Genomic DNA, 21,964 nt, shown 5'->3' on the forward strand with positions numbered 1-21,964 from the left:
CGGATTTATAGGATATCTTAATGTTAGTGTCAGTGTAACTTTATTGTTATATCAATTTTCTATACCGTGTTTATTTTGCATTGTCAATAACCATCTGCTAAATAAATACATTTGTTTCCATTTGAGTTTTAATGAAGAAACCTAAAATGGTGTTTCCTGTATGTTACAGGAAGTGTAAGCCGGTTCAAGAATAGGGGTCGGAACCATTCGGAACGAGCGAGGACGCCGGGCCGCCAAACACCTCGACACCGAAGCCCAGCAGAGGACAGGAGATCCTATGAAGATGATTCCGAAACGACCTCCTCAGACGCCGATCACCCACCCCGCCATAGTCAGTCGGGTGACCACACCCTGAACTCTGTTGATGGGACTCTGGTGGACACACTGGTGTCTGAAGCCACTCTAAAATTAGATAAGAAGTCAAAATCTAACAACAGCGAACACAAACCAAAATCTAAAGCATCTAAGGCTTCAAGTCCTGCACGAAGTTTGGTAGACGAACAGCAAGCCCAGGAACTCCAAGATGTTGCTCATGAAACTAACGAAAATAAGGACAAATCGCCAAGTCCAAAACCAATGGTAAGGAAAAGTAAGTCTCCTCCTCTGTCTCGAGGCGAAGTGGATGAGCCAAGCTTTGCAAACACCTTAGATGATGTGCCCACAATGGGGACTAATGAGGTAGCCGATCAAGATCTTGGTAGCCAATACACTGATGACCAGCCTCCAGTGATTGAGATGGCAGTGGAGCCCCAAGACATACCCACTGTCCAATACAAACCATCAACCCCGTGGGAGGAGCGTGCTGAGGAGCCCCAAACTGTCGTGTTCGAGTTGCCGCCTGTCGCTCAAGGGGAAGCTGAAAAAGCTGAAATTAAAGAGGAAGTCAAGTTTGAAAGTCAGGCTGATGCCAAAAAACCAGACACCCATATTGCTGTCCCAGAAACAGTGTATGCTGAGCCGAGCTACGAGACTGTGGAGGACCCGACAAAGGCGACCACCCCTGAAGAGGAAGTGAAAGAACAAGCAGCTCCTCGTGAAGATAGTGTCCAACCCGAAGACATTGCCCAAGCAGAAGACATTGCCCAGCCTGAAGACATTGCCCAGCCAGAAGACATTGACCAAGGTTTATATCAAGTGGCCACCCCTAAAGAACTGCCCATTGTTGAGAAAGTTGAAGAATTACCTCCAGAAGAAGTCCTCCAGGTGGCCAAGGCGTGGCATAGCGGACCTGTGGACACCCGAGGAGAGATGGCTCGCTCCGCCTCCTCTGGGTCATCCTTGGGCCTTAACTCTCCCCACGACAGACAGTACACGCCCCTTAGCTTCTCCTCCTCTGACGCACAATTCTACTCTCCTCCGGACTCTCCAGATCTCTCCCTCAGCGAGCAGCTCCAAGAAAACCTCCAGCCTGGCCAGACGCAGGTGACTCTCCCACTCTGGCTCCACCACATCACTCACTGCACTCCCACACCCACGCCACTCCTCACTGACCCTCACCTGTCATGCTGTCACTCTTTGTCACTCATATATGTACTTTTAGACTCATTCATATCATTTTTCTAGTTTTTTCATTTTTCTTTTTTTTTATAAAAACATTCTATCATCTCCCTCTTCTACTAGATATGTGCATCCTTCATTTCTCTCCATACAAACTTGTAGGTACTTGTAACTCAACCTGGCAGCACTAAGGAATAGTCAACACACACACACACACACACACACACACACACACACACACACACACACACACACACACACCACCACCACCACCACCACCACCACCATCATCACCATCATCATCATCATCATCATCATCATCATCATCATCTTCATCCATCCTAATTAGTTGGTATATTATTTGAAAATACCTCTATTTTGTTTATTGCTTCATTGTTTTGCTATGCAATTACTTCTTTATTTTTTTCTGCATTTATCAGCGCTAATAGATAAAAACTTTATATATATATATATATATATATATATATATATATATATATATATATATATATATATATATATATATATATATATATATATATATATAGGCTCTGCAATGGTGATGGTGGTGGTGACTTTGTCTTCCTAATCTCTAGTAGTTGGTAGTTATTCAATTCATTTGTTTTGTTTTTATTTGGAGTGTAAGGAAATCAAGAAAGAACACTTGCCTTCATTTCCCGGAAGGTACGAGTGGTGCTGCTGAGGTAAAGTATGATAGCCAAAGTATACAGTGTGTGTTATATGTGTCAACGTGACGCAAACAGAATTACCATCATATAATGAAGAGACTTTAACGACGACGCACAATTTGGAATGAGAAAGAATGGGAAGACAACAAAAGCATGAGGGAATGAGAATGAACATTCGAAATAGAGTCACAGAATTGACAGGAGCATAGTCATCTGTTCATTTCTTTACTAATGATTTTTTATTTGTTTATTTACTTGTGCATATATTTATCTACGGATACCGATGAAGGAAATCGTTTATGAAAGTAGTGTTAAAGAATTTTTCATTGCACTAATGGCGGAAAAGTTTGTAATTTGATGATTGCTTTCTCTTTGGATTGGCCCTCCTTCGTTATTCCGACACTATGGCCGCAGGCTGATCCTCCGGGTGCAGAGCGACGCGTCGTCTAGCTCCACTGTGTAGTAGTAATAATGGTTGGTCATAGAGATGCACGGCATAGTTAGTTTGGCGGGCTCTTTAAACGTGCACTTGTCATCATATTTGTTGTTTGCAAGGATATTTTAACGCGACTTCTGGCGCAGAATTTGATTGGCGGAGAGGACGATAGCCTGGTGACGGCGTGGGAGTCTGTGCCACAGACCACCGAGGCCCTAAAATCGTCCCAGGAAAGTATTAGGTCGTCTGCTGAGCAGCTGCCTCTCGCAGAGGAGGTGAGTTGTTGCTTCTGTATAACACACACGTAGTCCCCAAAGGATTTAGCGAGCGGAGGATATCTGTGTCTCCAGGATTTTGTTTCCCTACTCCTGTAATCAGCACAAAGAACGTGCGAGGGTACAGTACTAGGATGGCAGCCACCTCCATCGTGCACCTCCTGTCATTACTTGCTTCGCTATGATGTGCAGTTGCTGCACCTCTTTTATTTACTTCAATTAAATTGCTATAACTCATTATGTTGCACTTCTTGTTTTACTCATTCATTAATTTGTTTGCTGAAGTATTCATGTATTGTTTTACTTTTTTTATATGTATTTTATTCAGTTCTTCATTCACAATCATTTACATTTGTTTTATTTTCAAGATTCTTCAACCATTTTCTCAGTTTTGCATTCTGTATTTTTCTCTTTGTAAGCATTTGATTATAATGGATAAATGTTATGGTCACTTATTAATCAATTGAGAGATAAATTAACTCCTACGAAATAATGGTAACTTTATCAAGTAACTATTTTTAAGTTTACTAGACACATTCCCCACATCACCAGCTCCCTCAATGCATACGTACATTCACCTCACCACCACACAGTCCACAGTCACCCTTGTCACACAGGCACATCTCACGCCACATTTCCTGTCACAGCAAACCACACTGGTTACTGCTCACTTCTAAGTTAACCTCCACTTACGCCTGTGGCTGCTACTAACAGGCATCCGGCGGGGAAGAGAAGAACAGCCCCGAGAGACCCACGTCCGCAGGCCCTTCGCCGCGCCTCGCTGATGGCTACGAATCCTTAAGCTTCCACGACGCACTAACCCCGTCCAACGCTGACGCCCTGCCTGGCTCCGCCTCACAACAGGTACACCACCGCCACTCACGTCGCTTCCCGCCTTGACAACTTACATCACCACAGGGATCTTTGGCACCAGCGTATATTTTTTCAATGCCACGTCCAATGACATATTTCAACAATTCATCGGATAGATTTGCTCCTTTTTGTCTACTATACGGCTTATTTAGTCTCGATAAGAATGTTTTGAGCTGATGTCATGGTCTTCTGCATGACGCCTGAAATTCCTGGCCAGAAATACACGCTGGTGGGGCGGGTCCTTCCCTGCTCAGCGCTCTGTTCAGGGGGACAGTGCCTGTAAAGGAGGAATTCTGTGTATGGATTTTTCCCGTTCAAAACACAGGTAGAATATTTATTGAAATGATCACAATGCGTCGTAAACTAATGAAAGTTATCTAGTTCGCATTTTCTTGATAATATGACAATATGCGAGGGAGAGTCGGTGTGCTAAGGTGGCGCTTTTGAGACATCGTCGACATTCATCTTCGATCTGAATATTTTAATGTCATTGCTATTCAATCTACTCTATACCGAATTTTGACAGCAGATTCTAAATCTTACTTAAATCTGGAGTCTTAGTTAGATATTTGTCATCTCAGTAATGACTTTATATCGTGATGGATCTTAATTCTTTTGATCATGTGAACATCATCTTGAGCTCCGAAACCAAACTACAGTTCTTCCAACAAGAAGTTTTGCTACCATCTCCGAGTCTCTCAGCACGTCCCTCACTGCCTTCCTCTTGCCAACAGGCCGCGGCGCTCACCACCGACCCCGCTGACGTCACCTCGGCCAGTGTCGACGCCCTGATCAATGAGGTGCTCTCCCTTGTGATCCCCCCACTCCCACAGCCCGCTGTGTTGTTTCCAAGCTGTGGCGTTGTGTTTGCCTTGTTAGCACTGTGATGTGATGTGTGTGTGTGTGTGTGTGTGTGTGTGTGTGTGTGTGTGTGTGTGTGTGTGTGTGTGTGTGTGTGTGTGTGTGTGTGTGTGTGTGTGTGTTGTGAAGAGCCTGTCATCCTTGTGGCGTGCTGTGTTGTGATGCGTGAGTGTCACGCAGGGATCAGATTTATCACGTCATGTAGCAAAGTTAATGTGATCATCTGTAAAGAAAAATTATTTTGAAGGTTTTCTATTTACTCTTGTATAATAATGGGACATTGGCAATAATTGTTTCCAAGAACCAAGAAATCAGACGGAACTGTCATAACCCAGTCCCATGGTGTGGCTGTGAGTGAACCTTCAGGGCTACAAAGGGAGTGGAGGAAGGTTGCCCTAACCCAGATTTGCGTTCCATGGCCGTCACTCTGTGCACTGTTTACTAATAGTTACAAAATGGAAACGTACCGAAATACCGAATTGGCGATTAACACTGAAAAAAAACTTTCATTTAATATTGAAAATTTCTTTGAATTTCTTTATGTGATAAGGAAAGTTTAAGTGGCTGTATTTGCTGCAGTGCGGCTGGCTGTCTTGGAACTTATTCTGACAGAGATTCTGCATTGCCTTTTAACAAATAAGAATCCACTCTGTTCCGATAACTATATACATACATATCTATCTATCAACATATATATATATATATATATATATATATATATATATATATATATATATATATATATATATATATATATATATATATATATATATATATATATATATATATATATATATATATATATATATATATATATATATATATATATATATATATATATATATATATATATATATATATATATATATATATATATATATATATATACACACACACGAATGCATAATCTTTTTATTTGTTTGTTATATTGTGTTGAGTAATCATTAACACACTCAGCTTGGACAGAGTGTTGTGCTGAGCCTTTCCCGTTTGTATGACCAACTTTCCACCGTGTGCAGGTGCCGCGCCCCTTCAGGTGGGGAGAGGAGGACATGAACGAAAAGTATCTGACAGTTGAGGAGATCATCACTAAGCGGCGGCAGGAGGCCATGAGGAAGCAGGGCCTCAAGATGGTACAGGTCCTCAGGGTAAGACACCACACTGACTATAATCCTGCATATCATGACACCATTGCACAATGTCCAGCTCTTTTACCGAATAGATAAGAAAACTCATGGTGGTGCATTGCATTCATGTACGTATATAGTATTGATCAATAATTTCTATTATCACCGAATACAAATTTACCCAGGACGCGGAAAACTTGGGTTATCAGTCAGAAGACGTGTCCATCGCCCTCACACACTGTGGCGACAAGAACCCCTTGGAGTGGTTGAAGGAGAACTGGCGGCACATGGTGGACACAGTAGCCACACTCGCCACCAATTACGGCCAAGAGCGGCAAGTCAATGATATCGGCTTCATCACGATGGCAGAGGCGAAGACAGCACTCAGGCTCCACAAAGGCAATATCTGGGCTGCCGTCACCGAGTGCGTGGAGCAGCGCCAAAGAAAGGTGAGAACCACAGATGCTTCATTCCTGACAGGTGGCGAGTAGCGTGCAAGTGTTGAGAAACTACCAACACAATTTCCCAAAAAAACATTCAGAACAGCCACACACTCAAGAGACATTGTCTTGATCAGTTTATGAGTCCACTTGTGAGAAATAGTTCCCATAATACAAGGGTGAGCCAGCCAAGACACGCTTCTTTCCTGAAAAAAAAAAAATTAATTTAAGATAACGCCGGGTAAACAGTGAAAACAGTAACTTGACTTTAGGACTGAGAATGTGTGTGTGTGTGTGTGTGTGTGTGTGTGTGTGTGTGTGTGTGTGTGTGTGTGTGTGTGTGTGTGTGTGTGTGTTGGGAATGGGGGGCACCAAGTGTTCAATCATGTAGATACATTAGTAATTCACTGGTACATTACATACATATTCCGTACAGTTTAGTGAAATCTACGCGCGTGGACGGTTCCGGCGAGAGGACGTAGTGAAGGCCTTGGAGACGTGTGACGGAGATGTGGACCGCGCCTTCCTGGAAGTGAACAAGTCCCAGCTGCAACCTTTCCTCATGAAAATCTGGAACCCTGTGCAGGTAATCCCGAGTGTGATAAGTATGATCCATCTTACCATTAATTGTTGAAAGTTGTGCACAATGTCAATGTATGTTCCAAACAAATTTAATACCCACACGTCTGTTCACCACACACAGGCCACTATCAAGAGATCTCAAGCGGCGCCTTCACAACCAAGCGCCGCTCCTCCAAAAACAGCTCCAGCGGTGAGTTCAGGGACTCCCGCCCCGGTGGCTCCTTCGCTCCCCGTACAGCCCGATATCACTTCAGAGCCCCAAGGCCCGGAAGTCAGCCGGCCTAGCCAAGGTACTTATATAGTTCTGCTAATTACGAAAGATAAATATCACTGATGCGCTACAGCATTTTACAAACTTAATATAGAATCTCTTTTCCACTGTTGGTTTTCCTTGATCATATCTGTGTCTCATTCTCTTTATAATTCTACTTTTCCTTTCCATTTTTTTTTTTTTTTTTTTTTTTGGTAGAGGATGAATTAATCGATATATTTTCTATTATTTTTTTTTCTGAGGTTATTTTTTTGACCACCACAGCTCCTAAAGGTATACTTGGAGGGAGACTCACTCCAACATTTGACACCGGTGCCAGCAAGGTGCCCAGTAGGCTGTGGCATGGACTGTGCTCACTGTTTGACAGCTCCACCAGGAGAAGCACATCGGAGCACCAAGATGATGATACACATATAGAGTTTATTGACACGAGTGACGAGGACGACGTCTTTGAGAATACCTATGCCAGCATTGACCATTTCAAGCAACCTGCCAAAGTGGAACCCATTTACGCCACTGTGAAAAAAAGACCCAAGCCAAGCCCTAAAGTACAGGACTTGCCCAAAAGTGTAAGACCCGAGCAGCAAAATGTGCCACTTCCTCCAAAAGAGAACCCCTCCTCATCTCGCGGCATAATCCAGCCGTCTCCTAAACAAGAAGAGTTGGTTCCCGCCAGCGAGGTGACAGGTCCGGAGTCTGAAGAGGGTAGGAGGCTTCCCGCTGTGTGGTCACCGGGGTGGATCACTCATTCCTGTTCCTACCACTCACACACCACGTAACCTATTAATTAATTTCCAAGTCAAACACCAATATTGACGCATGATTTTTTTTGTTTGCAGCTTTCCTGTTTTATTTTTTCATTCTTAGATAATGATACCGTATTTTTGGTTTTTAGTTATTTTTTAGTCACCAGGAATCATCCTATAGTTTAGATATGAAGGAAATAGAATGGTCTTTAGCCAGCAAGTAGAAAAGTTAGCATGCTATTCGCATAAATTAGATACTCTTAGAGGAAGCTTTTCTTCCTTCACTGCATGTGTTCTGTTTCAGTGGCCATTTCAAAACACCTATTGTGCCTTCTCTCTTCATTCGCTTGTTAGAGTTATCGGCTGTATATATCTAATATTAGGATACTATATATCCTGCATTGCAAATTGTTGCTGTTCTAAAAATACTTCAGCTTCTTATACGTAGTGAAGCTTTCTCTGCGACACACGAGAAAAAAAGAATAATGTGCCAAACTGGTCAATAGATGACCTTTGCTGCAAACCAACAACCTCTTGTGTAAGCAAAACCTCTTGATGGACCACATCGCTGTGGAGGAACACAGTCATGATCAGCGTCAAGCAATTTTGTTTATTACAAGAGTTTCTTTGATCGACTATAAAAACACAACAGATAATTACTTCCATCTGACCAGCTTAGCTTGCATCTTATCGTTAATGCCGAAACTAATATGTTGAATGGGATATGAATTAAACATCATGACTTTACAATGTCTGAATTATTAACAGGATTTTTATTGTCACTAGTAATGGTGACGCGAGCTTGTGGCATAGTGTTTAGGTGTCTAGTAGCTCCTAGCCATGATAAGCACTTGCTGTGGTGTGCTGAGGATAGCAAGTGATCGGCGTCTTCTCCTCCTTAGAATCGACCATAGAAGAGTTGGTGCAAGACCTAGGGAGCGCCCCCTACTACGAGTATTTCACAGCCGTCGGTAATGGAATGTCGCGGATTGCGTTGTGTGATTCTGCTTGCCTACCTGCTGTCCCTTCATCTGCTTTCTGACCAACTAAAGCTCCTCAGAACGCTTGATGCGGCAATACTGTAGTCAGATAACGTTAATGGAGACCTCTTAATGAGCCTCCATGTGTAGTTCAGTTACTTCATGTGGGTGTTTCGATGGGACAATGTTTACTGTTTATCGCAAATGGAAGAAGAGAACGGATTTTTTGTTTTGTTTAGAGAGAGAGAGAGGCTCAGGCACGGTGTGTTGATGCTTCAATGGCTGGAGGCGTGTCGCGTGCCGGGGGACTGAAGCTGCGTGGTTTGTCCTACAGTGCCACACAAAACTGGCATCTTGACCGATACTGAGCACCAGAAAGAGACATCCTTCAGCGTGACCACTAACTGTCACAGACCAATCACTTGTGTTCCCTTTACAATTACCAAGTCACTCTTACCTGCCATTTTTTTTTTTTTTTTTTCAGAAACCGTGCAAGAGTTCATTTGGACGAACCGGGTTTCTTGTATTTTGTTAGGCAGTAACTGGTTGTTATACGTATAAGGAGAGACCTTTATGTCTTGATGTTCGTGGCTATTTCTTGACTGTCAGTTACCTTTTTATTCTGCTTCTCCTTCAACTATTTTATGAGACTCTCTACAAAGATAAAAAAAAATTAAATAACAATGAGAGGAAAAAAATAGAAGCTTGTATGGCTGCCAGCACCGTGTGAGTGGCCGGCGATGCACTCTCGACGCGTCATTTACTATCATTAGTGAGAGAGTCGTGTTTGCAGGCGAGGATGAGACGGACGAGTCGGAGGAGAGAACGAGCGAAGAGATCAGCAACTTGAGCGGCTTGTCCGAGGGTATGCTGCTTGTAACAACTAACAGTCACTGCCATGCAGGCGTCCATGGGATCGCTTCTTAATGTTTCAGTGTTTTTTTTTTTTTACTTATTTATTTATTTCATTTATTTATTTTATTTTATTTTGTTTTGTTTTTTTTATTTATTTATTTATTTTTTTTTTTTTTTTTGCTTCTGAGCTGCTTCACCTTTGCTTCAAATTTGTGCTTCATGATGATGGTTTTCACCTCAATGTTATTCTCCTTCATACACACTGACCGTGATTTTCATACTCACCTTTTAACGACAAGAGTGATTCCTGCAGAGAAAACACGTGATCATCGAATCACCGCGTCGTGGTAACCCTTAACACGCAACACACCCACTCATGCAGGGGAGCAGTGCAGGCTGGCGGCTGGACACGCCTCCCACGCACTACCCACTCATTGCACCACTCATGACACTGGTGCTATTCTTTTTTTTTTTCTCAAACTCGTTCTCAGTGTGATATTCATCCGCTTTCCGCTTGTCTCCTCCGCTCCCTGGTTCACTCCATTGAAGGATAACCTGTGTGAAGTTACCTCACCATTTCTTTGTTACACTAAGAAAGCAAAGGACGAATGAAATTTAAAACTACTTACAAAAATATGTTACCTTAAATTTCTTTTTTTTTTTTTTTTTTTTTTTACTCACATTTTTATGCATACTTTTTTTCCCCCCCGCAAGAAGGCCAAGAAGAACTGAGACTCAGCGGACCAAAGTTACAAATAAGTCTGTTTTTATTATACTTTTTTTTCGCTTCCAATGTACTAATGAAAATTATTTAAATGGTTTACTTTGAAAGGAAGGAACAGCATAGTAGGTTTCAAAGGAATTTATCTCAAAAGACAGATTTCAGTAGACATTTATGTTTATATGACTTTGATAATATTGACATTATTCTGTGCTGTGCATAGTTTGTTGTATGGAATGTAGGAGTGTAGCCTTTCTGAGTGTAGAACACCACCTGATGTTTGTGTGTATACATGCATTCCTGTAAGACTCTTGACACTATTTAGTTTGCTCGCACACACACACACACACACACACACACACACACACACACACACACACACACACACACACACACACACACACACACACACACACACACACACACACACACACACATTACAGTCTACAACTCTTTCTTCACCATCTTCTATCTTTAATTATGTAGTACCTGCTCTTTGCACATGAGCCGCACCTTCTCCCACACTGCCACGCCCCACTACCATGAACTCCACCTCTCATCAATTGTACTTCACAAACATTTCACTCCTTTATCAAGACGATGCGACATTATCTTTATGCCATAGGGACTCCTTGCTATAGATGAATTCTTTGCTTTGCTATAAATTCTCTTCTTCATTTTCTCTTCTGTGCTTCCTTGCCTACATTTGGATTCACCCTCTTGGCGTTGGTGATCCAGACGAAGGCGAGACTTCATCTGCTGAAGAACTCTCCGAGTCTGACTCAGGTGCGACCACTCTCCCTCATCTGCCGGTCATTTGTTTGTGAAAGGCTCTTCTGTCGGAAACCATTTCTAGTGTTATTTTCTTATATTGAACCACAAGTCACTTTGTGCCTATTGCACTTAACTTTTATTCGTTATTGGTGATCTTTTTATCTTGTGAAGACGCCATTCCGTGTAGAGTTTCTCTGAGGTAACAGTTGCGATGATGCCTTGACCGAGGAGCGCTTAGACCAACAAAGGATCGAGCATGACCATCGTTTCTTTCCGTCTCTAGATCCCTCAACCTTCAGGGTCGTGACGTCCGGTGATGCTTATCCTTCACTCCCACCTGACTAGACAGATATCTGTTCTGGTGACTTGTACTCGTATTGTTACGCTGATTCATTTATGTCAATAATTATTGTATACCTGAGATTTTGTCGATTTATGTGATTGGAAAGCTGGTCAGGTAAATGAACTATTGAATACACATTCGTGTTATCCGAAATATTCCATATCTAGATATTTATCATTAATCGTCTTGTTTGTAGCGAAGATTTTAATACATAGATTAGAGACCAGAAGACTTGTGACTTTACTGGCTATGTGTGTCCCTGTTGTTGGGTTGTTGGATCCATGTTACCTGATGTTGTCCTCTGAGGTGGTGTGTGCAGGTGCTGAGTGGCCCGGGTGGCGTGTGTGTTGCCGGGCTTGGAAGATCCCTTAAGGTGCTGTCCCTGACCCTTACCCTGAGAACACTAACCCCAATGTCTCCATCTCGGCGCCATTTTGAAAAGGTCCTCATGAGAATATTATTCTACTCTTAGGAGAATCCCAGGAGACAGAGCAAGAGGAAGACGTTCTCGTGCAAGAGGAAGAAACAGAAGTAGTAGAAGTGGAGGAGGAAGAGGAGATGGAGGAGGAGGAAGAAGAGGAGGAGGAGGAGGAGGAGGTAGAAGAAGAAGAAGAAGAAGAAGAAGAAGAAGAGGAGGAGGAGGAGGAAGAGGGGGAGGAAGAGGAAAATAAAGATGTGAATGAAGAAGGAGAAGTTACGATTGAAGTGCAACAGGAGCAGCCAGCTGATATACAGTTGATCAGACCACAAGGTACGTGTTTGAACAGGTCGGCTTCAGATAACCTATTGATGATTTTAATACGTACTGTACTGCCTTCCTTCTCGCTAAATGTACTGTTTTTGAGCCTCCCTGACACCACACCCACATACCCCATGCACTCTTGCAGCACACCTCTCTGTCCTACTGTAGCTACCTCGCAGAAGTGTGTATGTGCGTGTGTGTGTGTGTGTGTGTGTGTGTGTGTGTGTGTGTGTGTGTGTGTGTGTGTGTGTGTGTGTTTCGGTCTTAAGGTTTGACATATGAAATTGATAAACTGTATATGACCCTCAAGGGGGAAATTCTTGTGAAATTATGCGTGTGCGACTGAAAAATCATATGCGGGATGGTTTCTTTTGAGGCTGTTTGCTTGCTGTCCTCTCCGCTGCATCAGTGGCTCACATATTCATGCTTTTCATTAAACCAACTAACCAATTACACTTCATTTTGTTGTTATTTTGGGTGTTGTGTTTGTAGTGAGGTAGGATTAGCATTGCGACAGTGTGAAGACGTGGACGTTTGGAGGTCTTAGTGATGCCGCCACAGTTTTCACACCTAAAAGTAAGGTACAATAATATTACAAATGAACTATCTATGCATCAATCCCTTTCCCCAGCTAAGTAATCTGACCGGTCCTTCAATCAGATGTTTGATTTCGTTCACCACAAATTGCGCGCTTTTATTTCGAAGTCTTTATCTTATAAAACAATTATGGCAAGACAAATTTTGCTTATTCATCTTTATTTTTTTTAATTTATCCTTCTACCCATCTACCCCATGAACATATGTAAGTGTCAGAAGCAGCATGGCTCTGCGTTCCATTGACATTTATGTTGGGTCTGTTAGGGAGTCGTTTAGGGCGAATGTGAGTGTCTGGTGTGGCTGGCGGGACATACATGGGGCTGCCTGTAAGACTCCCAGACCTGTCACAGCCCTCGTTCAGGCATCATCTAAAACATCCATTCTTCACACCTTTAGTGGTCGCAGTCTGATCACTGGTTTTAATTGAGGGAACGTTTGTCCCCCCAGACGTGGTGGTGCACCCTATCAAGGCTTTCACTCACTACGCTGATATCTCAGTTTCTGACTTCACCGAGGAGCCTCATAGCAAAGTCTCCCTTCATCCCACCACGCCCTCTCCCAACTCCTCTCCCACCTCTGTGCATCCCTCTGGAGGCAACACCCGTCTCCCGCCCAAACATTCGCCCGATTCCCGTCACACACCACCGCCCCAGACATCGAAACCTGAGATGCTCAATATAGTCAGCCAGACCTCCCCTGCTCAGTCATGCCAGTCACAAAAGAAAGTACCAAAATATTCAAGCACCTTGCACGTCAATCTCTCAACTCAAAGAAAGTCTTCTGAACACACTACCGCCAAGTCTCCTGCTGCAGCCCGCCAGCCGCCTTCCTTGTCGGTTCTCGAGGCGAAGGGAGGCTCGTCCACAGCTTGCGCTCAAGATCCTCAGCGACTCAGACCCGTTCCACTTTCGGTAGACAACAAATCTTCTCCGCGTTCAGCTGGAAATTCCTTTGTTTTGGATGATGCCTACGAGAGTGACGATGAGGAATCTGTTAGTGTCACCACCGGACGATTGAGTTTATCCTTGAGTTCCTCCAGCATCAACGTTAAGTCAGAAGTCATTCAAACGGAACAAGTTGCGACTGTAGACCACGGAGACAGAATAGAGCCAAACGATAAAACTAATGAAGAAGAAGGCGGAAGTATTGACAGACACATCTCCGAACAGGGCGAGGAGTCAGCGGCGGTGGGTGGCGGGAGAAAACAAGGTAAATGCTGCAGTGGTGGTGGTGGTGGTGGTGTTGGAGATGGTGGTGGCGGTGGGGGTGACGGTGGAGGTGGCAGTAGTGGTAGCTGTGTTTATGGTATATGTACACAGAGACATCTTTTGTCTTTCCTGAACGGTATATACCACAGTTCTTCACTGTCAATTCTTTGCTTGATATGCTAATACTCTTTTGTTATGTTTGCTGCATTCATGATTCATTTCTACTCACAAATGTGTTTCCTTTACACGTTCGCTTCAAGTCAAAATACATAGAGAAATGTGTTTCGGTGAAGAATCTCACTCTTGTCAATATGGCAGTGTCGGAAGACGAGGAGTCCCTGGAGGCTGAGGCACCAGAAGAACAGGAGGAGCCTGCAGAGCCTGACGAGCCTGAGGGAGCACAGGGGCCTGAGGTGGCCGATGCACACGAGGACACTGAGGATGGGAAGGAGAAAGCAGAGACGCAGTTGCCAGTGATCGAGCCAGGAATGCTCCAGACCCGCACAGGACCCGTCACGATCCAGAAGGCGTCCGTCATCGTAGGCAAGGCCATTGCTAAGGCCATGGCTCGGGAGAGTTCGGTACGCGAGTCTCACAGCGGTTCCCAGACTCCTGAACATCAGGAAGCTCCGATGGCTACCCCAGAGTCGTCTGAAGGCGAGGAAGAGACTCAAGGTACAGGTAGGTTGTAGGATTCCTTGTGAGTGTATCGTGTCATCTTAATGAACAGTAAATTATATTTGGTCCCCTGTTCATTGTCAATTTGGGGGGATTCTCTTTACAATTGAGTGTTTTACCAAACGTATACATTATGTATATATAGTGGAAAAAAGTGTCATTGAGATTGTCGACCTTGTAGTTCTAAGCTATGCATGTCTTTGCTGTACACTTGACAAAGGTGATTGTTCGTTATGCCTCTTTCAGTGAGCGTGTATGATTCCGACTCCGATGACCAGCTGCACATTCTAGACACCATCCCTGAGGAAGGTAATGGCGCTCGTGTGTGTCCAGCGCACTGCACTGCTCACAGGAACATTGTGTGACGGCAATGCAAGCAGTCGCAGCTTATTGTTGTTGTTGTTGTTGTTGTTGTTGTTGTTGTTGTTGTTATTATTATTGTAGTAATAACATTACTATCCATATAATAGCTGTCGCAATCAACATCCCATAAGCAAGTGTCATCATCATTATCGTCATTAATATCATCATCATTATCATTATCACCATCATCATTATCATCATCGCCGCAGTCGTCGTCGCTGTTATCATGTATGTATGTCTGTATCTCATATCGTTTACACTATTACTATCCTGACACCACAAATCAAACACCTCCATTATTCTGTTATGATAATTCCTGAACAAATAATGTTAAACAGAAATATTTAAATAATGATATCCTTTGCCTGTTTCAGAGGAGATCAGTGAAATGACGGAGTCTGGCAAAGTCATTATCCGGCCAGCTTCAAAAAGTGAGTAGCTTTTCACGTGTGTGACAAAAAACTTTGGGCCTTTCACGGAGCTTCCATCCCTTTGTGAAACGTGTTAAATGATAAAACAAAAGTTCTACAATATATTTCTAGGGTTCACATGATTATGAGGATTAGTGTCCATGCATCCGCATGAAACCATAGCGAATGAAATAGTGTTTGTAATATAGTTACCGTGTGGCACCTGCTCACCTAATCATCAGTGAAAGCGCTTACCTTTCTACTTCTAAGAAATCGAAACAGAGTGTGATGTCTTGCACACAGGGACTCCGAGCAGTGGGGAGGCGAGCGTGACACCAGCTGCCTCATCTCCCCCAGCTCCTCCATCACCGACACCTTCGCCCGTAGCTGTGGCATCTGCAGCAGGTAAAAGTGATACACAAGCAGCAGCCCGCGTCCCCAAAACTCCCTCACCTACACCCCCAGAACCAGCGCCTTCTCAGGAACCAGTAAAGGCTGATGATACAAAGGAGGCTGTCACGACAACTAAAAAGAATTCACAGTTATCAAGTAAGAAACCCGAGACTGTTCCACCATCACCAAAAGATAACACAGCTGTTCAAAAGTCTGAAGTAACAGAAACCACGACAGTGAGAAGACGAAGGAAACCCGCCAGTGAGGAGAGCAATGAGGGCACCGCCGCTCCAGCCACCACCACCGCCACCGCCACCGCAACCGCCGCCCCCGCCCCCGCCCCATCCACATCCACACCCTCATCCTCCAACACTAACACTTCATCATTAAGAAGAAGAAGAAGAAATAGGTCACTTCCTGAGTCTTCTGGAGAGTCTGAAGGCGAAGACGGCGTGGTCAAAGCAGACAGGGTGAGAGAGAGGGATCACCCTCTGATCCCGCGCCTCTTGGTACAGGTAACCTTCCCTTAATGCTTCCGTCTCATCCACTAACTCTAACGTAATATACGTACAAAGATTCGTACTAAAGTGATTAGCATCATTTAAAATTTCCAAGCTGATACATGGCTTGGCTGTCTTTATGATGTCCTACAAACTGTCATCAGCTTACATAGTCACTGTTACTGTAGATGTGACTGTTTACTGTTACAGTCACACTTTTGGTCTTGCTTACACAACTTAAGCTACTTTACATCTTTTAGTATTTAGTCTCAATTTCACGAGCAGGACTACTCGCATCCAAGCATGCCTGATTATTCGGCTTTGTATTAAAATTTATAGTTGGATATTTCCTTAAAACTTATGCTATATGTTAACTTTCAACAAAAATGCCTGACACACCCACACCAGCCTCAGACTCGCTGGCTGTCAGATGAATGTGTCATCCTACAACGTCTGAAGGTCAGACCATTCCGTGAACAGTATGGCGTTTTGAAGAGTTTCGTCTCACCGCCATTTATGCATAACAAGCGGGTTTTCATTTTCTACAGACGGTGAAATCTTAAAACATGATAAGTGAAGTTCATCCTACATAATATTATGATGTTTTGACAAAGATGTTTGTTGATAATGATTGTTTCTTTCCGGTCTGTGTCCATTTGGCGCGTGGACAAACCCTGGAGTGACAACCTCTGTTACACCGGTACCTTTGTTCCCGATCGCCCTCCCACCCACCCCTGTCCCCTCATGTGTTGCTTTTAGACATTACACATGCATAAACAATGTATTTTCTCTGCGTCGCAACAGGAAGGAAGCTAAAATATGTTTGCAACTTCCAAATTTCAGACACTTCCATCAGTTATTACTAAAAGGCAATAATGTCCATACAAAAGTGACAAGTCTCCCTGTGGCGGATGACACTGAGGGGACTCTCATGCCTGTCTTGTATACCTCAGATAAAAATTCCTTTAAGATCAATGCCACATTATTTATAGATCAGTGACACATTTGGTTAGCTTGCTTTATCTGGAACAATAAGTTTAAGATTCGATATGCCTAACTACCATTTTCTCATGTTCGTGTTCCGTTATGGCCTCTCTCCTTCCTAGGGGCGGGCAGCTGATTCCCGGCTATGAGAGAAAGCATTCCTGTAACCTTAGCAACCAGCTTGACTTCCGTGTGCATGATTACTTCCATTATTTGTGCTTAGCTTTTACATGCACTTATGGATGACTCTTTCATGGATCATCGCTAGAGCTTACGATGTGTGTAGTCGTGATTATAGTGCATTATGACTCCCTGTAGAAGTTTTAACCCCTTCAATACTGGGACACATATTTAGCTTTAGATTTGTGTACGATTAGACCATTTTTTTGGCATTAGGAAGGGTCTATGGAGGTCAGAAGATTAATGGCCTCAGTTTTCACTATTCTGATCCCCATATAAGTTTCTGAAGCTGTATAAAATCACCAAATAATAAACAGAATGAATATGGAAACGCGTCATGGTACTCGAGGGGTTAATGTCATTATATTATAGTATAGTATATAGTATAGTACAGTCCAACAGCATTCATGGTACATGGAAGAGATACGTATGTATGTATGTAATGTATGAAGTATACGCTTGTAGCAGAATTATCATGGTGCTTATTAAGTCTATACTATAACATCTATGGAAATCAAAGTTCACATTCCTTGCTGCTGTCTTGTAATCTATTTTTCTGCCACAATATGAAAGCTCCACAATGCAAACAACAGATCGAAGGACTCAAGGCGCGCCCCAACAAGAAGGAACCAGACTACCAGGAAATGCGGGAGTTGAAGGAGAAGATCCAGGTGATGCGTCGCGAGCTAGAGTCCCGCATAGAAGAGAGCGACGACCGTCCAGACACTCCAGAGACTCCCCAGGACGAGCAGCCCACTAAGAGCCCCTACATCCTCATCCCTGACACGCCGCAGGAAAAGCCTCCGCCGAAGGAATACGAACAGCTCAAGTTTGACGTGAGTGCCGCATGTTACACAAACCAGTCGTATGTTTTGTACATGATCGCTTTCGTGAGATATACGGTATATCTTCAGGTTTGAGTATATGAGTACGATACAGTGACGTTTTGTTTATCCATATGCAGCGAACAGTGCGAAGGCTGCTGGCGGAGGGTCGCTCAGGCACTTACGAAAAGGCGGAGCTGGCGGCTCACCTTCTTAATCTTAATTTCGATGAGTTTGACTCCGTGTCGGCAGCAGAGGAGTGTTCCTCAATATACACAGCCATTCAGTTCCTGCAGCAGGATTGTGAGCTGTGCGCTGAAAAGTATCCTATGAGGAAGGTGAGTCCAGGTTTTCTGTGTCATATCGATACATCAGCAACATCAGCTGCAGGTAGAGTGACAAAGACTGTTCACCTTATTGTACAATCATCGCAACCCTAGCCATGGCTGGGTGGACTGAAGCTCAGTACCTTTGTTTTGCGTGCTGCAGATGGTGTCCATGCTGCAGTGCACACACAGATGCTGCTGTGATTGCGCCAAGACCTACTTCACCTTCCAGATCAAGGCCAAAAATATCCGTGAGGTGCGCTGTCCCTTCTGCAATGAGCCTGACCTGGATGCCAACGAGGTAATGTGCGTGTGTCCTCTCATTCCCTCCCCATTAAAGATATGCTCTGTACAGAACTCATTCAGCTTCGTCTCCCATTGTTACATGCAATATTCTTTAGTGACCGAGCTTCTCTCTCACTATTTAGGAGACCGCCAACGAGTACCTGAACAACATGGACATTCTGCTGAAGAACATCCTGGACACAGAGACCCACGAACTGTTCCAGCGGAAGCTTCGGGACTGGACGCTCATGAAGGACCCCAACTTCCGGTGGTGCAATAAGGTGAGGCGCTCGTCTCTGAAAGGACCCGCCATTACGTGCGTCTCTGGTTAATGATCTGAGTCTATTCTGCATCTCTTGGGGAAGGTCTGGGCGGGGGGTTGGTTGACTGGATAAATGGCTGGAAGTGAAATATATTTATTGTGTTCTGATAAATTTTCTGAAGCTTTTGATGAATCCCTCGCTTTCTCCACCGTCATCTTCAACAGTGCTCGTCAGGATTCATAGCAAACCCTCGCGCCAGGAAGCTCATCTGCCCAGACTGCAAGGACGTGACATGCGCACAGTGCCGCCTCCCCGTGAGTACTTCATTTATTTATTCATTAATTTATTCATTTATCTACATATTAATTTATTTAGCTACTCACTTTCTTTCTTGCAAGAGTTATCTGCAGTGTGTGTGTGTGTGTGTGTGTGTGTGTGTGTGTGTGTGTGTGTGTGTGTGTGTGTGTGTGTGTGTGTGTGTGTGTGTGTGTGTGTGTGTTCCAGTGATTGAGAAGCATGTTTTAATACGTACATGTCCGTTTCTTTGTGGACCAGTGGGAGACGCCTCACGAGGGCATTTCCTGCGCGAAGTTTGCACAGTGGAAGGCGGACAACGACATGGAGGTGTCTCTCCAGGGTGTGGCCAAGCACCTGGCTGAGTGTGGCATCACCTGTCCAAACTGCAAGTGAGTTGCTTTTCCTAGCGACACATTTATCTCGATGTGTTATGTAGAGAATGTGCTTACCTGTCTAAAAGAAAGTACACTTCTTAACAGAGAGAGAGAGAGAGAGAGAGAGAGAGAGAGAGAGAGAGAGAGATTATTCTTTTTTCCTGCAGGTTCACTTACTCGCTGGCCAAGGGAGGTTGTATGCACTTTACTTGCACTCAGTGTAAATATGAGTTCTGCTCGGGATGCGGTCAACCATTCCGTCAAGGAGCCAAGTAAGCACTGTCTTGCCGCTTGCTTGACAATAACTTCTGTCACATTGAATAGCTATAACATCACAAGTTTTGTCTTCAGAGATCATGTTGTCTGTGGCTGAACAATCTCTCACGTGTCTTTATATCCTTTTTGCCATTGCCTCAGGTGTCCAGTTGGGCCTTATTGCGAGCGACTAGGCCTCCACGCTCACCATCCCAGAAACTGCCTATTTTACCTCAGGGACAAGGAGCCAAACCAGCTCCAAAACTTACTGAAGGTAGAGTTACCGCCGCTTCCTGCTCTCCTGTATCTCTGTGGCTGTGTACAGTATATCAGATGCTATTCTTTGATATTGTCAGTGCTTGCAGCGTGCCATAAAGCTAAGTAGTGTGGTATCATGTTCGTTGTATGCAATTCGTTTAACTTTTGGAAGAAAAAAACAGGCGGTGGTTGCTAAAAATAATATCCTGCTAATGAAAATGTTCTTGCAAGCCATCAAAACAGGACTATTGGTATGTGCCATTTCAAAACTCTCAGAGAAGTGTTTTTTATCATTATTATCTTATATAGGGTTCTCTTTCTTTTTCTTTTTTTTAATGGATCTATTGTGACCTTAGAGACTGGTCGAACTGTCTATAGTTAAGAAGGATAGGTTTCTAATAAGTTAGAAACATTCTTGACTAACGTGAAAACCGTTCCTATTGTTCAGGAATCCGGTGTGAGCTACGACACTGAGCCCCCGCCAGGCCAGGAGGTGAAGCCAGGGGCCCGAAGTTCTTGCCAGGTGCAGGAGCAGAAAGAGTTAGCTGATGGCCTGAAGGACGACATCTGTGGCCGTACTGTGCCTTCAGGATACGCTGGCCTGTGCAGGTAATGTCCCCTCACTTTAGGTTCCCATCCATATCTATTCACAGTATATGACTATTCTTCATGTACGTACATACTGCTGTTGCTCTTCCTTCAATGCCTTGCTTCTCATTATAGGATGTATCTAAAAAGATATGCATTACATTTTGATTGTCAAAGTGGAAATATTGACTAAATCAATCATGTCCTCATTTAAACAGTACGAATGACGACGGAAAAGTTATCAAGGACAACAAAGAGACAACGTTGTTCCTTCACTAAATCTGTTTCCTTTCAGATATCGCAAATCCATGCTTTTGAATTATGAATAAAAGTTTGACTCTAGCTTCATACTTCGCGCTACAATCCTTTCAGTCTCTCCTTGTTTTTTTTTTTTTTTTTTTAGTGTAGGAGTCCCCGCATGCATACGTTGCCCGGTGATTTTTTGTAAAGAAGGAATAGTGTACTGTAGTGTGTGCTGAAATGTTGTATTCACTTTGAACGGAAAACTAATGACTTTGCTCTAAGACGAGGTTCCTTCTTTACAGAAAACACTACCTTGAATATTTGGGTCGGTTGTGTTATAAAAATAGTATAGACCCGCTGCCCATTATGGATGAGGAGGATCTGAGATATATGTTGCGCCGAGAAAACCTGACGGCGCCCAAACGGAGACCGCGGGAACCTGACCTATTCTTTTTGAGGAGGATGACTAAGGTAACATTTCTTTCTCTTCATCCGATCTCCTGTTTTGTTTTATTTTGTTCTGGCAACCCTTTCCCTTATCTCACCCAGGTTACACTACACGGAGTACTTGGTGGAGAAGATTAATACGCACAAGCTTGACCCTGTCAGCATCTTTGACGAGGCGGACTTGCGGGTCTGCCTCAGGAGGAACGGCAAGACCGTCCCTGTCAGGCGGTGGGAGTCGGAGAAACTGTACAGGGATAAGCTGATCAAGGTGTCGACATC

General features: G+C 43.7%; 1 protein-coding gene across 29 annotated transcripts in view; it reads left to right on the forward strand.

The window, feature by feature from the left end:
• LOC123520490 (E3 ubiquitin-protein ligase lubel-like) overlaps positions 1-21,964 on the forward strand; it is a 72,369-nt gene that overhangs the window by 47,512 nt on the left and 2,893 nt on the right. For 7 of the 29 annotated variants that reach the window (XM_045282768.1, XM_045282780.1, XM_045282761.1 and 4 more), the window contains 28 exons: positions 170-1,422; positions 2,769-2,897; positions 3,612-3,761; positions 4,505-4,570; positions 5,651-5,779; positions 5,944-6,207; positions 6,635-6,784; positions 6,902-7,070; positions 7,316-7,756; positions 8,700-8,768; positions 9,571-9,642; positions 11,092-11,139; positions 11,943-12,221; positions 13,257-14,018; positions 14,336-14,698; positions 14,942-15,004; positions 15,433-15,489; positions 15,772-16,376; positions 18,119-18,361; positions 18,490-18,687; positions 18,839-18,976; positions 19,104-19,241; positions 19,448-19,537; positions 19,779-19,909; positions 20,062-20,166; positions 20,312-20,423; positions 20,856-21,016; positions 21,541-21,709. In XM_045282768.1, coding sequence (XP_045138703.1) covers positions 170-1,422; positions 2,769-2,897; positions 3,612-3,761; positions 4,505-4,570; positions 5,651-5,779; positions 5,944-6,207; positions 6,635-6,784; positions 6,902-7,070; positions 7,316-7,756; positions 8,700-8,768; positions 9,571-9,642; positions 11,092-11,139; positions 11,943-12,221; positions 13,257-14,018; positions 14,336-14,698; positions 14,942-15,004; positions 15,433-15,489; positions 15,772-16,376; positions 18,119-18,361; positions 18,490-18,687; positions 18,839-18,976; positions 19,104-19,241; positions 19,448-19,537; positions 19,779-19,909; positions 20,062-20,166; positions 20,312-20,423; positions 20,856-21,016; positions 21,541-21,709 — 6,554 coding nt within the window. Of the gene's footprint in view, positions 1-169; positions 1,423-2,768; positions 2,898-3,611; positions 3,762-4,504; positions 4,571-5,650; positions 5,780-5,943; positions 6,208-6,634; positions 6,785-6,901; positions 7,071-7,315; positions 7,757-8,699; positions 8,769-9,570; positions 9,643-11,091; positions 11,140-11,942; positions 12,222-13,256; positions 14,019-14,335; positions 14,699-14,941; positions 15,005-15,432; positions 15,490-15,771; positions 16,377-18,118; positions 18,362-18,489; positions 18,688-18,838; positions 18,977-19,103; positions 19,242-19,447; positions 19,538-19,778; positions 19,910-20,061; positions 20,167-20,311; positions 20,424-20,855; positions 21,017-21,540; positions 21,710-21,787; positions 21,954-21,964 lie in introns of all 29 variants that reach the window. The other 22 variants (XM_045282776.1, XM_045282773.1, XM_045282782.1 and 19 more) reach the window with 18 other exon arrangements.

The sequence above is a fragment of the Portunus trituberculatus genome, chromosome 47, assembly GCF_017591435.1.
Source record: "Portunus trituberculatus isolate SZX2019 chromosome 47, ASM1759143v1, whole genome shotgun sequence".
NCBI classification, from domain to species: domain Eukaryota; kingdom Metazoa; phylum Arthropoda; class Malacostraca; order Decapoda; family Portunidae; genus Portunus; species Portunus trituberculatus.